The sequence below is a fragment of the Sander lucioperca genome, chromosome 14 (assembly GCF_008315115.2).
Source record: "Sander lucioperca isolate FBNREF2018 chromosome 14, SLUC_FBN_1.2, whole genome shotgun sequence".
Lineage (NCBI taxonomy): Eukaryota > Metazoa > Chordata > Actinopteri > Perciformes > Percidae > Sander > Sander lucioperca.
In genome coordinates, this window is record NC_050186.1 from 24,997,882 (window position 1) to 25,011,698 (window position 13,817).

Below are 13,817 nucleotides of genomic sequence, written 5' to 3' on the forward strand. Positions count from 1 at the left end.
TTACATTTTTTTTAAGAGTTAAGATTTAAACGATCGAAAGATGTCTCAATATTCCTAATTATGGTTAAATTGTTCTACTTGAATATTCAATTTGAATTGTGCTAACAAGGTAGAGTTTATATGGAAAGAAGTGAAAGGAACCCAGAGTCTTAATGGATGCATGCGGAACTATATGTGCGCGGTTGCGTTTCCGCCCGGCGTTATTTTGCACTTGCACTTGCACACACACACACTCTCGCGCTGGTTGTTGTACAGGAGCGGGTCTTCTCTCTTCTAGGCTTTCTAGTGTCAGTATTAATGCCCGCGTGAGTATCCCAATTACAACAGACACTATGGCGGATTTAAGGGAGTTGAAGATGGATTTTACTCTGAAAGAACTGACTCTTTCTTGTCAGACTGAAGATGCAGATATACCCGGCAGCTCGTCCAGCGTGGAGCTGAAGGACAAGAAACTGGTGTGTGTGGAGTATCCGGCGTTGGTTACCAGTACGGACAAGATGCTGGAGACTCTCGGAGGGGAAAAAGCTGTGTCTAAAGTAAGCAGACTACAACTGGGATAGACTGTTGTAGTTATCAGGCCTGGTTGTTTATTATCGACCACCATGGGGTATACGTGCAGTTTAGTGTCCCAAATTCCCCATAAAATGTCCTTAATTAATTATGAACCTGCTAAACCACCTGTGCTGTTAGGGTTACGTTTAGGGATAATAAACTAACCTGTCTCAAATAAGACCCTCATTATTTTTTCAGTTTTTTGAAAATAATTTGGGACACTAAACTGCACGTATAACCCCCTATGGGAGCCTTAAAACAGTCTTTAATAACGTCACCGTTACAGTTCACAAAGTCTCGTCTAGATTTTATAACGTTAATTTAGCTACGTCATATTTCATGCCTCACTTTGATGTATGTTAAATTATCTAGCTACGTGCCATAAACTGCAAAACAAATTGTTATATAATGTCATATATTAACCTATATATTTTAATTATAATACTTTGTAATGTTGAAGTAACGTTATTCGAATTTAAAATATCATAGCTTGATAGTTAGCCAAAATGCTACATTTCAGAGTTTCAGAAACGTCTGTCCACCTAGCTAACAAAAGAAGACGAAGCAGGATTCAATGGACATTCAATGGAAATTCAGTTGTTATACTCTGTTGTTGTTATTCATTACACACACGAAATACACACACATGCACAAACAGTAGCCCTAGACATGCATAAGGGGAGAAATGTCCGAGGGAGGGGGCTCAGGGTAGTTGAATTGGGGGTTCGGTGCCTTGCCCAGGAGCTACCGGTCCTCCACAGACTTCACACTTCGTACTTACCGGGGACTTGACCCTACACTCCCCAAGCCAAAAGTCCCTACAGACTGAGCTACTGTCTTCCATAAGAACGCTGTACCTTTTAAGCAGGCAACTGCCCTGAAGCCCTGACCCACAGGGGCCACAATACCCGTAGTTTAATTGTAACTTCTTTGAGAAATATACACCACTGATGTTCAAAAGGGGCCTGGATGGTTTGTAACACAGTTTAGTCAAGTGGCTGTTTTGTGAGTACGTAACTGTCAACATATTTGCTCTGGGCATATCTTCATCATCACCGCTGTAGCTAAACTGCCCTAATCTGATATCTGTCTGCATTTCCTGTGAATTCCACAGTCCTTCGCTCACCCCAACAGGCGTCTTGAGCTACGCTTCCGACCTCAGGACCCTTTCTGTCACCCTCTGTGTGGAAACCGCTTCCCATCGAGCAACCTCGTACTCAGAGTGCGGCGACGGGTGCGGAAAAAGGACCCCAAGGACGCCGAAATCCACATGGATATACTCGGAGTCATAGGAACGACATACAAATTCCAAGGTTGGATTTAAAGTCCTAATAGTCTTGACGTTTTCTTTCCTTTCACTACGGTTGAACACTGAGATGTTATATATTCTTGCACTTTTTATCATATAGACATTGTTTGAACATAAAAAAGAGTGACATGGAAAAAAATCAATAGATGAGGTTAGTTGTTTTTGATTAAGTGTTTGTTTTTTGCAGGGATGGCAGATTTTCAGTGCCTAGCTGTGCACTCAGAAGGTGGAAAAGACACTTCTTTGTACGACAAAATCATCCTCCGTAAATCAGAGAATCAAGAGTTCTTTGAGAAGCCCGTGCCCCTCTTTCTTCCCCCGGCCATCTTCTCACGCCTCGACTGTCCTGTGGATTATTATTACCGGCCTGATGTCTATCAAAAGTCACTGTAAGGGCTCTGTGGGGGGAAAAAAACCCAGCATTTATTCCGTCAACCATACAGCTTTTGCTAGTTCCCTTTGTCAAGTGTAATTATTTTTCTTGCTTAAACAAAAATATTGGGAACTCTACATATTTAATGTCACTGTGATGCTGATGCAGCTTATCAGGAATATATGTATAACATTCCTCCTCCTTTCTGTTTACAGCCATGAATTCAGTAACAACAGGAACTTTATTGGTTTGAATCGAGCTCGACGGCCCCACAACGCCATTTTTGTCAGCTTCACTGAGCCCACTGTGCCCACCGAGTGCCTGGAGGCAGCCAAGACCAACTGGGCACGAATCTCCGTGAAGGAGAGTGACAGGCAGGCTGAAGAGCAATTGAGAAAAGTATGTTTGCTGCTGTAATAATGGCTGCTGGTTACTGAAAGCAAAAACACGCACTCTGATGGCCAGGGTCACTAGTGTAATGTGAAGAATAATTTAGAAAAGATATTAGGAAATCCATGGCACTCTGAATTAAGTTAAGTCCTTTATTAAGACGGGAGGGACAATAACTTACGAGTGCCAGCAATCCAAACTGGCCACAGAAAGGCTTCTCCAGACGAAATGTCATCCAGGGCTCACCAGATAGAAATCAATGCTGGCTCTTTAATGAAGAAAGGGCGCATTTGACAAATGGCAAACTGTAAATGTAAAATACTAAAGTCAAGTAAATAATTCACACTGAAGCTAATATTAGGCTGACAATCCTTTGCTGTATATTCCAGCGCTGAAACAGTCGATTAGATTGAACATTAATCATCTTAATTAATAGGGAAATCAGCCAAATAGTGATGGTCATTTTCAAAATATAATGAGATTTTATATGGGAAAAAAATGGATGGAGTAATCGATAAAGAAGAATAGTTTCCTCCCCTGTTCTGTTCACAATATATAAATAGTATTTCATTTTTTTTCTCTCTCTTGTTGTGCATACTAAAATAAAATAAATAAATTTAAATCACTCTATTCAGTGTAGCCATACCATCATACAACCTACATACAACAACAGTTTTCATCCCAGGAATAGCATCTGTTTGAAGTTGGAAAAATCGGATGTTGCGTAATGTTACAGATGTATGACTTTTTATCTAATCTCAAGCCACTTTTTGTCACTAGATGTTTGAGAGCCGGCCCATCTGGTCCCGGAACGCGGTCAAGGCCAACATCAACATCCACCCTGATAAACTCAAACTGCTGCTGCCCGTCTTCGCCTACTACATGGTGAGCTGAGCTGACACCGCGTACCTGGTAACAAGAGTGGGGGGGCTTTTCAGTTGAATCTTAAATGAAAATTGAGCATGAAGCCTCAGTGAGGTGTTGCTTTGCAGTAGCTGAAGGAATATCTTCAAATAGAAAATCTCCGTTGAAATAGATTTGAAATAAATTTGTGACTAAAATATAGGAAATGTATAACAATGCGACTGAGGGGCTGTGAAGAACCTTTTGAATAGTCACTATAAAGAAAATTTCCTTTCCATCAATACTATGAGCTACTATGAGGGTTCATGCTTTGTCCACTCACTGTACAGTGACTCATACAGTCTGTTCTTTGCTTTAATGACATCATGAAGTCCTATTTAAATCAAAAGAAATGTGCTCAAAAATGAAAAGGGAGAATAAACATTTTGTTCTGTCCAAAATATACAGTAAGTTAAAGGAATATTTCACCTACAAAAATGATCATTTATATATCTTTTATATCATATCAATTACTCACCCTCTGTTACATGGAAATCATGTTTTTCTCGCAGGTGTCCACGGTGAACAAAGAATCCAAAAACAGAATATTCTTGATGAATTGAAGTAATGGGGGGGCCGCGATGAACAACAGCTAAGCTATATCAAAACACCCGTTAACAAACTCTCACACAACTCGTGCAGTGTAATAATATAAAAGATGAGTGCATGGCGAGTAACGTTCCTGCGCAAGGGTGAGACTGTTTACAAAGGTTGTAGCAAAATGCATATGTGAAGTACTGAGTATATGACCGGATAAATAAGAGACTTGTATTATACTGCACGAGGTGTGTGTGAACGGATGTTTTGATAGAACTTTGCTGTTGTTCAATGCAGCAATTCATCAAGAATGTTCTCCGTTTTTTGGATTCTTTGTTCACCGTGGACACATACGAGAAAAACAAAGTACTTCTTCAGGGATGCAAGGTAACACTGATATATACAAATGATTATTTTGTGAAGTTCCTTCCCTTCCTTTAAAGGAACACGACGACTTATTGGGACTTTAGCTTATTCACCCTATCCCGCAGAGTTAGATAAGTCCATACATACCCTTCTGATCTCCGTGCGTGCTGTAACGCTGTCTGACAGCTCCACCGGTAGCTTAGCCTAGCACAGAACATGCAGGTGAATGGTTCCACTAATCCTACTGCTCCGAATTGTGACAAAAGTGACAAAATAACGCCAACATGTTCCTATTTACATGTTGTGATTTGTAGAGTCACAGCATGTACAAAAAACAACGTAACATGAGACACAGCCATCTTCTAACCGTAAACAAACCGGGAACTATATTCTCAGACAGGCTTGCTGCAAAGCAAATCATTCCGCCCAAGTACTATATTCTTCCGCCTGAGAATATGTAGTTCCCGGTTTGTTTACGGTTAGAAGATGGCTGTGTCTCATGTTACGTTGTTTTTTGTACACGCTGTGACTCTACAAATCACAACATGTAAATAGGAACATGTTGGCGTTATTTTGTCACTTATTCGGAGCAATAGGATTACTGGAACCATTCACCTGCATGTTATGTGCTGGCCTGATGCCGCTGGAACCGTCAGACAGCCTTACAACACGCACGGAGATGAGAAGGGTATGTGTCGACTTGTCTAACTCTGGGGGTTATGGTGAATAAGCTACATTCCCAGTAAGTCGGCATGTTCCTTTAAACAAACAGATGTGTTTTGTAGGTGACAGGGCCGTGGAGAAGTCTGTGGGTGAAGCTGGGCTATGACCCCCGAAAGAGAAGCGACTCCAAGCAATACCAGCTGCTGGACTTCAGGATCCGCTGTAGCACCAAGCACGGTAACAACCTGAGGCCATTACTGTATATTTTCAAAGAGGTTTTTATTCAAATGTATGGGCGCTTTCTATTTTTGACATCAGATATGAAGACCAAAATTAAGTGCTGTTCCAAATCAATAATTTTGTACACCATCCTTTTTTTGAGTCAAGACCTGTCTGCCTGACACTGACTGTTTGTTCCTGTCTTTTCCTCACTTCTAGGGTATTCTATATCTGACATGCCAGTAAAAGCCAAGAGGAGTGCCCTTAACTACAGTCTGCCTATCACATTTAACAAATCTGGTGAGTCTGTGGATTTATTTAGATTGAAACTCTTCTTAGTTCCTTTTAATATGTGTTATCGGTTGATAACTCGGAAATGATGTTGGGAGACTTCAAAGACGACGACCAGTCCTAAGAGTTCAAATCAAATGCAGCCTTATTTAAACAGTGAACAAACTCTCATGACAATGAGACAAAAGCGTCTGCCCAAGGGTGACTAACATGAACATCAAAATGGATCCTTTTTAAACTCTTTTGTCCTCACACAGTCCAAGTTATCTATTTTAGTGGAACAGTTGCTTTCAAACTACACCTTTTTATGGAAGATTCTTCTAATAGAGTCTCATTCCAGGCTCCAATTCCTCTGTGTGAAGGTTGTACCCAAACTCATAATAGATTCACACATTCTAAGCTAGGTATTTCTGTGAGACAATGTCACCTTAAAACTGACCCGTTCATAGAAGCTCCTTAGACTAGATGAGATGCATTCAAACACCTGCATGCACAAATACCAAACCTATCAATATGTGTTCATTAAAAGTTGTGCATCTCAGGCTCTGCCAGGGAGGCTTGTGTCCTCAGGGATTAGTCTGTGTCATGCTTGCTCAGATATGTTCCAGGGCCACACCACCAAACCAAAATGCGTATGGCTGCAATCAATCTTTATAACCTTGATGTGATGTGTCCTGTCTGAAACAGTGGGAACAAATTACCCAATAATCTCCCCCGTTCCGCTGCTGTTGCCAAGGTAAACTGACATGTTGGAAAAAGTGCTGTGGTTTTTTGATTTTTTTTTCTTCCTCCAGGTCCCCAGGCAGCAAGTGTGATGGAACTTCCAGCTCAGGAGGGTCCAAGCATTAGTCGAGATCCCGTCCCAGTCTCTTACCAGCTGAAGGTCCGTCAGTGTTCAGTATCCCCTCCTGTAGTAATGCTAGTTTCAAGCTCTTCTTGCTTAATGGCAAAACTGATTTCATGGTTAGCTTTTATATTTTGTCTGTATTTATTCAAATTTTTTATATATATATATTATATATATATATATATATATATATATATATATATATATATATATATATATATATATATATATATATATATATATATATATATATATATATATATATATATATAGTGTTTTTTTTTTCTCTCCAAACAATTTTAATCTCCATAAACTTAAAGGTTAAGATGATAAGGGGTTGTCTTATCTGTTCTGACAAAGTCTAAAATGGACGAGGGAAGGGATTGCCTATCACAGTCATGGAAAACTTTTCATTTGACGCAATCTGCTGAATGATATCTGCTGCAGACCAACCGACCTCTGTTTCATCTCTGCAGGAGGCATCCTACATTTTCAGAGAAGGCATGCTGCCTCCTCACAGACAGATGTTTTACCAGCTCTGTGATTTGGATGTGGAAAGGTACGTCAAAGTGCTGAGCATACACTACCTGTTTCTGGAAAAGTCCTAAGAATTGGTGAATGAAGTGTATGTAAAGGCCTTAAATTGTCTCAAATATGATTAAGTAGGGCTGGACGGCGTGGCCTGACCTCTACATCACGGTATAATTTGAAGCACGGACGATAACGGTACATATCATGGTATATTTGTTTTTTCTTAAAATGTAAATATTATGCTCTGAAGGGGTAAGACACTGGGGTGGCAACTGCATGGCAGCTATTTCTTCACTCTTAACTGCATTACGATGACAAATTTCACATAGCAAACAGCAGGGCTGGACCCAAATATTCAGATATTCGTTCGTTGGGTAGGTATTTGGTTCTCAGTTTTGGGATTCAGATATTTGTTTTGTCCTTGAACACTGTAGAATAACAGAATCCTAAAAATGAATACCTTTTATTAAACTAAAAGAAACTTGTTGCAGCTCAGTGTTTTTCTATTTCAGCTAAGCGTGAGTTTTGCTGTTATGTACTGTTGCTTTTCTCCTCTCCTCACACACACACACACACACACACACACACACACGCACACACACATACACACACACACACACGGCGCGCAGCAGAGAGTAAGGTGCAGTGACGACTTGGCAGGCTGCTAACTTGTTGCTCTCGCTGCCGATATTAGCTGCTCTGTTGATTATTCAACCATGTTAGGCTGAAAAAACGTGCATGCAGACTACGGCTGCACAACAAATAATTAAAAAAAAATGTTTTATCGAGATATCATCTTGGCAAACACATTGCGACAGACACTCAGGGTTAGTTGAAAGTATCAGTAGAAAACTGCAAAATAGGGTCCGGGTTAAAAAAAAATATTTTATACAGTGTAAGCACTGAAACACTGCAGAGCAATCCCGTCCCTCTCCTCCTCCATGGAAATGTCTGGCTGAGTGGCGTTCTAAGCAACCAGTCTGATGTGTTGAGGTCTGTGTGGTGTTACTCTAGCAGCCTGGTGTCGTTTTCAGGTGATGTAATGAAGGTAACGAGCGCCAACAGCCATGCGTAATACCGTTGTGCTTTGACGCTGCATCTTTTTTTGGGTCAATCAAAAATGAGGGCTCCATCAACACGGTATAGTCAAAATTCATACCAGAGGGCGAATTCATACCGGTGTACTTTCTATACAATTTAATACCGCCCACCCCTACAATTATGTGTGGTGTTTTTAAAATGGCTAATTTTTTACACTAACTGGCACTAAAATATCCAAGAAAGAGAAAAGTAATCAAGTCTTTAGCAATTGTCCCTGTTGCTGTGGTTTGGATGCAAAGGTGGAAGAATGACTTAAAGGGGTGGTTCAGAATTTTGGACATAAGACCTCATTTAGCCAAGTTAGTCAGCGTGTTATTTATCAGTAGAGACCGTTTTCAACACTTTTCATCCAGTCCTTCCAGTTGCAGAGTTCACTGGTGCTAGGCTAGCTCAAGTCAACAGTATCTGCTAGCCTGCCATTAAAAACAGTCTTACCCACTCCACAGTACACCCAAGGCAAATAAATTATAACGCCAGACTATCGATGTAAATGTCTGTGTTGATAGAATAATGTTAGAAATAAAACTACCCTTGCATCTCAATGATCACATTACATTTTGAGGGACTAGTTTCTCAGCAGCGGCGGAATTTTACTTTGCTCCGGCTTAGTAGTACTGCGCCGAAAAGTAAACAGAGAAGCGCACTACAGTTGGGACACCTAGTAGTAGCCTAGTACATTGGTAATGAAGCATTGGATTGGAAACTAAGGACTAGGCAACATGGTGATTCAGTGTGCATTTACAAATAGTAAAAAATAATAAACCAAACAGATGGGCACCACAAAGTTTCCACAAATTTCCATTGCGAGATCCAGAAAGGAACCAACTGTGGCTTCTTGCTGCTGGCTTGGACATCAAGGCAGAGACTCTATTCAAGTTGCGAATTTGTAGTGATCATTTTAGACCAGACGACTTTGAAAAACCCCGCAATCTAAAGGACCACAAGTCACTGACAACGAATGCGGTTCCATCCGTCTTTCCAGATGCACCAACAGCTACTGATGAACAGGTAATAACTTTTGGTAGGCTACTCTAGCTAATAAAGCTAGCCCCTTTCATAATGTTAGCCTAGCTGCTACTGATAGATTGAGACTGACAACGGTAGTGGAGATAACGTTACAGTTCAGTGCATTGTGGAGAGTGACAATAGTGTAGCTAACGGTATAGCTACACTCTTGGTAGATACCTGGCTGGGCTAACTGCTAACTTTAGGTAATTGCTGACAGAAAAGTCATGTAAACTCAGACATTTTACAAATTGCTAGCCCGTGTGCTTTCATGTACCGGTAACGTTATGTGTGTTGTAGCCTGGCAGGAGGTAAATAAACTTGCGTGATTGTCATGTGAACCGGCTTTCTTGGTTGCCTAGGTAATATCACTCCGCCGCTGCTGTAGCCTGTGCTACCAACTACAGGGAACAAAGTATAACTATTGCAATGCGATGCAAGGGTGGTTTTATTCCTAACATTATTCTATCAACACAGACATTTACATCGATACTCTGGCGTTATAATTTGTTTGCCTTGGGTGTACTGTGGAGTGGGTAAGACTGTTTTTAGTGGCAGGCTAGCAGATACTGTTGACTTGCGCTAGCCTAGCACCAGCGAACTCTGCAACTGGAAGGACTGGATGAAAAGTGTTGAAAACGGTCTCCACTGATAAATAACACGCTGGCTAACTTGGAAATGAGGTCTTATGTCCAAAATTCTGAACCACCCCTTTAAGTATAAGTACTAATGTCACAGTGTCAAATTACTCTTCATGCAGAGGGGCCCATTTCAGAATAATGTGTAATAGTATTGGATTATAGTTATTGATGCATGAGAAACAATATAACTACTACTATATATTGTATTATTATAGAACCAATACTACAGAATTATACTTAAGTGCCCCCCACTGTGTGTGTGTGTGTGTGTGTGTGTGTCCTTCCCCAGTATCAAAAAGGTGATTGAGCAGAAGGGCGATGAGCAGGTGTGTGACGAGCGGGACGGCTGGTGTCGCCTCGGGACCACCGACCACCTGAGGGACATGATCTCTGCCATGATCAAGAAGTTCATCCGAGCCCAGAAACCAGGTAAGCAGAATATCCCTCACCAAGAACAGCTGCCCTCATTCAGGGTCAGTGTATGGAAACGTGTGATCACACATTAAAGTGCTCATATTATGCTTTGGCTTTTTCCATTTACTTTATTGTGTCATATATATCGTTTTTTGTGCATGTTATAGGTTTACAAAGTGAAAAAGCCCAAAGTCCACCCCAAAGGGACTTACCATCTCCAACAGAAAACACTGTTCACAAACTGCTCCAAACTGCTCTATTGTAGTCCAGCCTTTACTTCCGTGACAAACGTGCGTCACTTTGTAACACACGTTATAATGCTCGCCTAGCTGCTAGCGTGGCACGCCCTCATACTCTGCCTCTGACTGGCTAGTAGTCCTTACCTAGCTACTGCGCATGTGTGACTCCCAACAAAGATGGAACAGAAGTGAGATGCCTCACTCTGTAGCTAAAACAGAGAGCTCAACACACAGGGTGAAAAGAGGAGCTGCAGCAATGTGCAGTACAACAAAAGTATGGTGTTTTTTGAAAATTAAACCATGTAAACCTATCCTGGTACAACCTCTAAATACAATTATGAACCTGAAAATGAGCATAATATGAGCACTTTAACAGTTCTACAGTTACACTGATGAAGCACTTTCCTCTTACCGTAGACACATGGACAAATGTGTGACCAGCGCTGGTGCTGGAGCGAGGCAGAATGTTAGCATTATTACTGTTCGCATGCTGGCATCAGCATTGAACACTTTTGTCATTTTAACCAAGACAAAAGATTGATTGTTTTGTTAGCTTGTCATGAGGTTTTAACCAGTCCCTCCAGGATTTCGCGGCCTTTTTTTTTTTTAGATTGTTGCGGCCCAAAATGCCAGATTTTGCGGGAGCTTTTGTAAAAAATTGCGATAGAAGTTGCAATGTCTTTTGTATGTTTGTTGCAATGAAGTTGCGGGAGACAGTAAAAGTTGCGGGGTTTTTTAAATTTTTTTTTTTTATAGTTCTTTAAAAATAAAAAGGAAACCTGTTTTGGGGAAAATAACATTTCCTATGTAACCTTTCCAAAAAGGCTCAGGATGCTGCAAATGTTGGTATAATATGAAAATGGCTGGTGGATTTAAGACAAAAAATTATAATTTATTGAATGAATCAAATCTGAACATATGTGTCAGTGGCTTGTTGATCTTTACATTATTAGTTAATTTCCTAACCTGGCCTGGGACTTTAACTTATCATGGCACTTACAATAATGAGCATAGCTGTCCTCAATTTAGGTCCCCCTGTACGTCTCATCTCCGGTTTTTCCTGCAGCCACCGTGTGTGTGTGTGTGTGTGTGTGTGTGTGTGTGTGTGTGTGTGTGTGTGTGTGTGTGTGTGTGTGTGTGTGTGTGTGTGTGTGTGTGTGTGTGTGTGTGTGTGTGTGTGTGTGTGTGTGTGTGTGTCAGTCGTGGGGGGAACTGAGCCCCGCCCGCTGCAGAGAGCCGACAGGATTGAAACAGCAGCAGCTTTCAGCGACTTTAGAGAGAAAAAAACATCACAGCGTACATTAATGTTAAAATTCTTAAAAATCTTTCGCTGTACGTTTTGTTGGTAAATGTGAGATGTTCGAGTCAGTCACACATGTCTCGTCTTCATCAGAAACAAGGAAATGACCAACCCGTTCTCACTCCCGCTTGGTCATTGGCTCTCAGAGTCACATACTGGCGGCACGTGGGACTGCTGTGATTGGTTGAAGTCGTGGTAAACTTCAGGTTATTGGTCAAATTTGCGGAAAAGTTGCGGTGCTTGGTCAAAATTGCGAGTTGCACCAAATTCGTGGTGATTGGTTGAATTTGTGTGAATTGGCGACATCGCGAAATCCTGGAGGGACTTTTTAACAGTGCTTCTATGGACAAGAAGACTCATGGGATATGCAGTTGTTTAATACTTAGATATTAAATGAATACTTCAACCCCCGTAATGATCATTTGTCTATGAATTACTCACCCGGTGTTACCTTGAATTTGTGAAGAAAATGTTGTTCTCGCCTGCCTCCACGGTGAACGAAGAATGTAAAAATGGAGAAGATTCTTGATGAATTGAAGTAAAAGGGGTTTGCAAACTCAACCAGCAGGTGTTTTGGTTTAATGAGAGATTGTTAATTGGTGACTTTTAGCTGAATGTGTCCGTAGATGCTCCTAGAAACTTACCTAAATGGTTGCCGTAGAAAATGAACACCGATGAGTTTGTATTTCAGTTGATTAAAGTAAAATGAAAAGCTTTTCCCAACGATTATTTTTTTTGGGCATTTCCGCCTTCAATGATAGGAAAGCAATGAAAGGGGGAGAGAGAGAGGGAAGACACGCAGGGAATCGTCCCAGGTCGGACTCGCACCCCGGACCCTCTGCATCGAGACACGAACCTCCGTCCATGTGCGCCCGCTCTACCGACCGAGCCATTCTGGCCACGTAGAATTAAAAGCTTTAACGGAGACGCCTACATGTTGGTGTTTTCAACAGCTTCTGTCGCTACGAGCAACCATGACGCATTTGGCTGAGACCGAAACTGGCTAGGCTTGAAAACATGCCTCACCTAGTCTGTTGCAGGCCACAATTTGGGCGTTTTCTCACTCCAAAATAGATAGGAAGGAAGGACGTTTTGGTCTCATTTTGAACCGCAGCATCTGCAGATTAATTCCAGACTGATATGTAATGATGACGAATGAAGTTAGGCATGATAAGAGATCAATAAACCCCTGTTTTTGTTATCTTCGCCACCATCTTGACTTTAAGGGAGCTGGGAGGGACAAATGAGTGAGATTCAACTCTTCTTTGTTTGGAAAGGGAGGTTAAAGTTAGTGTGGTTTGTTAGAAAACATTTTTTTAAATTGAGAAGTTTGGACTTATTGTCCCATTTATTGTTTCCTTATCAAGTTTATACAGCTAGGTGGATCCAGGACATTGGCTTACAATAACATTGCACTATTCTCTGCATCTGAAAGAAAAGTGACTCCCTGTTCCCCACCCACATGTCCCTAGACACACCTGGCTCTGACTCTCTCTACTGAGGGCACTTTTCTAGTTAACTGATGCTATTTCTTTCCCTCAGCATTGCCAGACCTCCCAAAGAAGCGCAGACGCACAACCGTAACTTCCAAATACCCAGGGAGAGATTCGGATTCAGAGGAAGAGGTGCAGGACGACGACGACAAGGATGAAGAAGAAGATGACGATGATGAGTTCCTGCCGTCGGAGGGCAGTGAAAACGAGATGGAGACAGAAATTCTGGATTACATGTAACCAAACATAACCACTTTGACAATCTTGATTGTTAATATCTTGCAGTATTCTGTTAAAAAAAAAAAAGACATGTTTTGAAATATGTAAATAAACATGGCAGTAGTTGTAGTGGTTTGTGTGAGAACCGTATCGTTTTTGTAATTATGTTTTTGGTTAATACAGTACACTGACATGTCAGGGATACCAATCAATATGCAGTTTTTTTTTTTTTTTTCACATCTCCAAATAACGTTCACAATCATGACACAAGAGATGCACATCATTGTCGAGGCAAATGGCTTAGAAGTGCCATGTGGCGGTCCCATCCTGTGTGTACATACTGTGTATCCTTTATTTAATAGTAATAAGAAATCATTATTCTAAGAAAGACTGAGATAAAATGGATAAATCAAAACAAATGAGA

General features: G+C 41.1%; 1 protein-coding gene across 1 annotated transcript; it reads left to right on the forward strand.

The window, feature by feature from the left end:
* The first annotated feature begins 207 nt into the window (after window positions 1–207).
* gtf3c5 (general transcription factor IIIC, polypeptide 5) lies at window positions 208–13,519 on the forward strand. The gene is made up of 11 exons (XM_031277474.2): window positions 208–536; window positions 1,667–1,865; window positions 2,049–2,250; window positions 2,450–2,633; window positions 3,405–3,509; window positions 5,216–5,330; window positions 5,532–5,612; window positions 6,398–6,486; window positions 6,927–7,009; window positions 10,018–10,157; window positions 13,224–13,519. The coding sequence occupies exons 1-11, from the start codon at window positions 333–335 to the stop codon at window positions 13,412–13,414; spliced, it is 1,593 nt and encodes a 530-aa protein (XP_031133334.1). The 5' UTR covers window positions 208–332; the 3' UTR covers window positions 13,415–13,519.
* The last annotated feature ends 298 nt before the right edge of the window (window positions 13,520–13,817 follow it).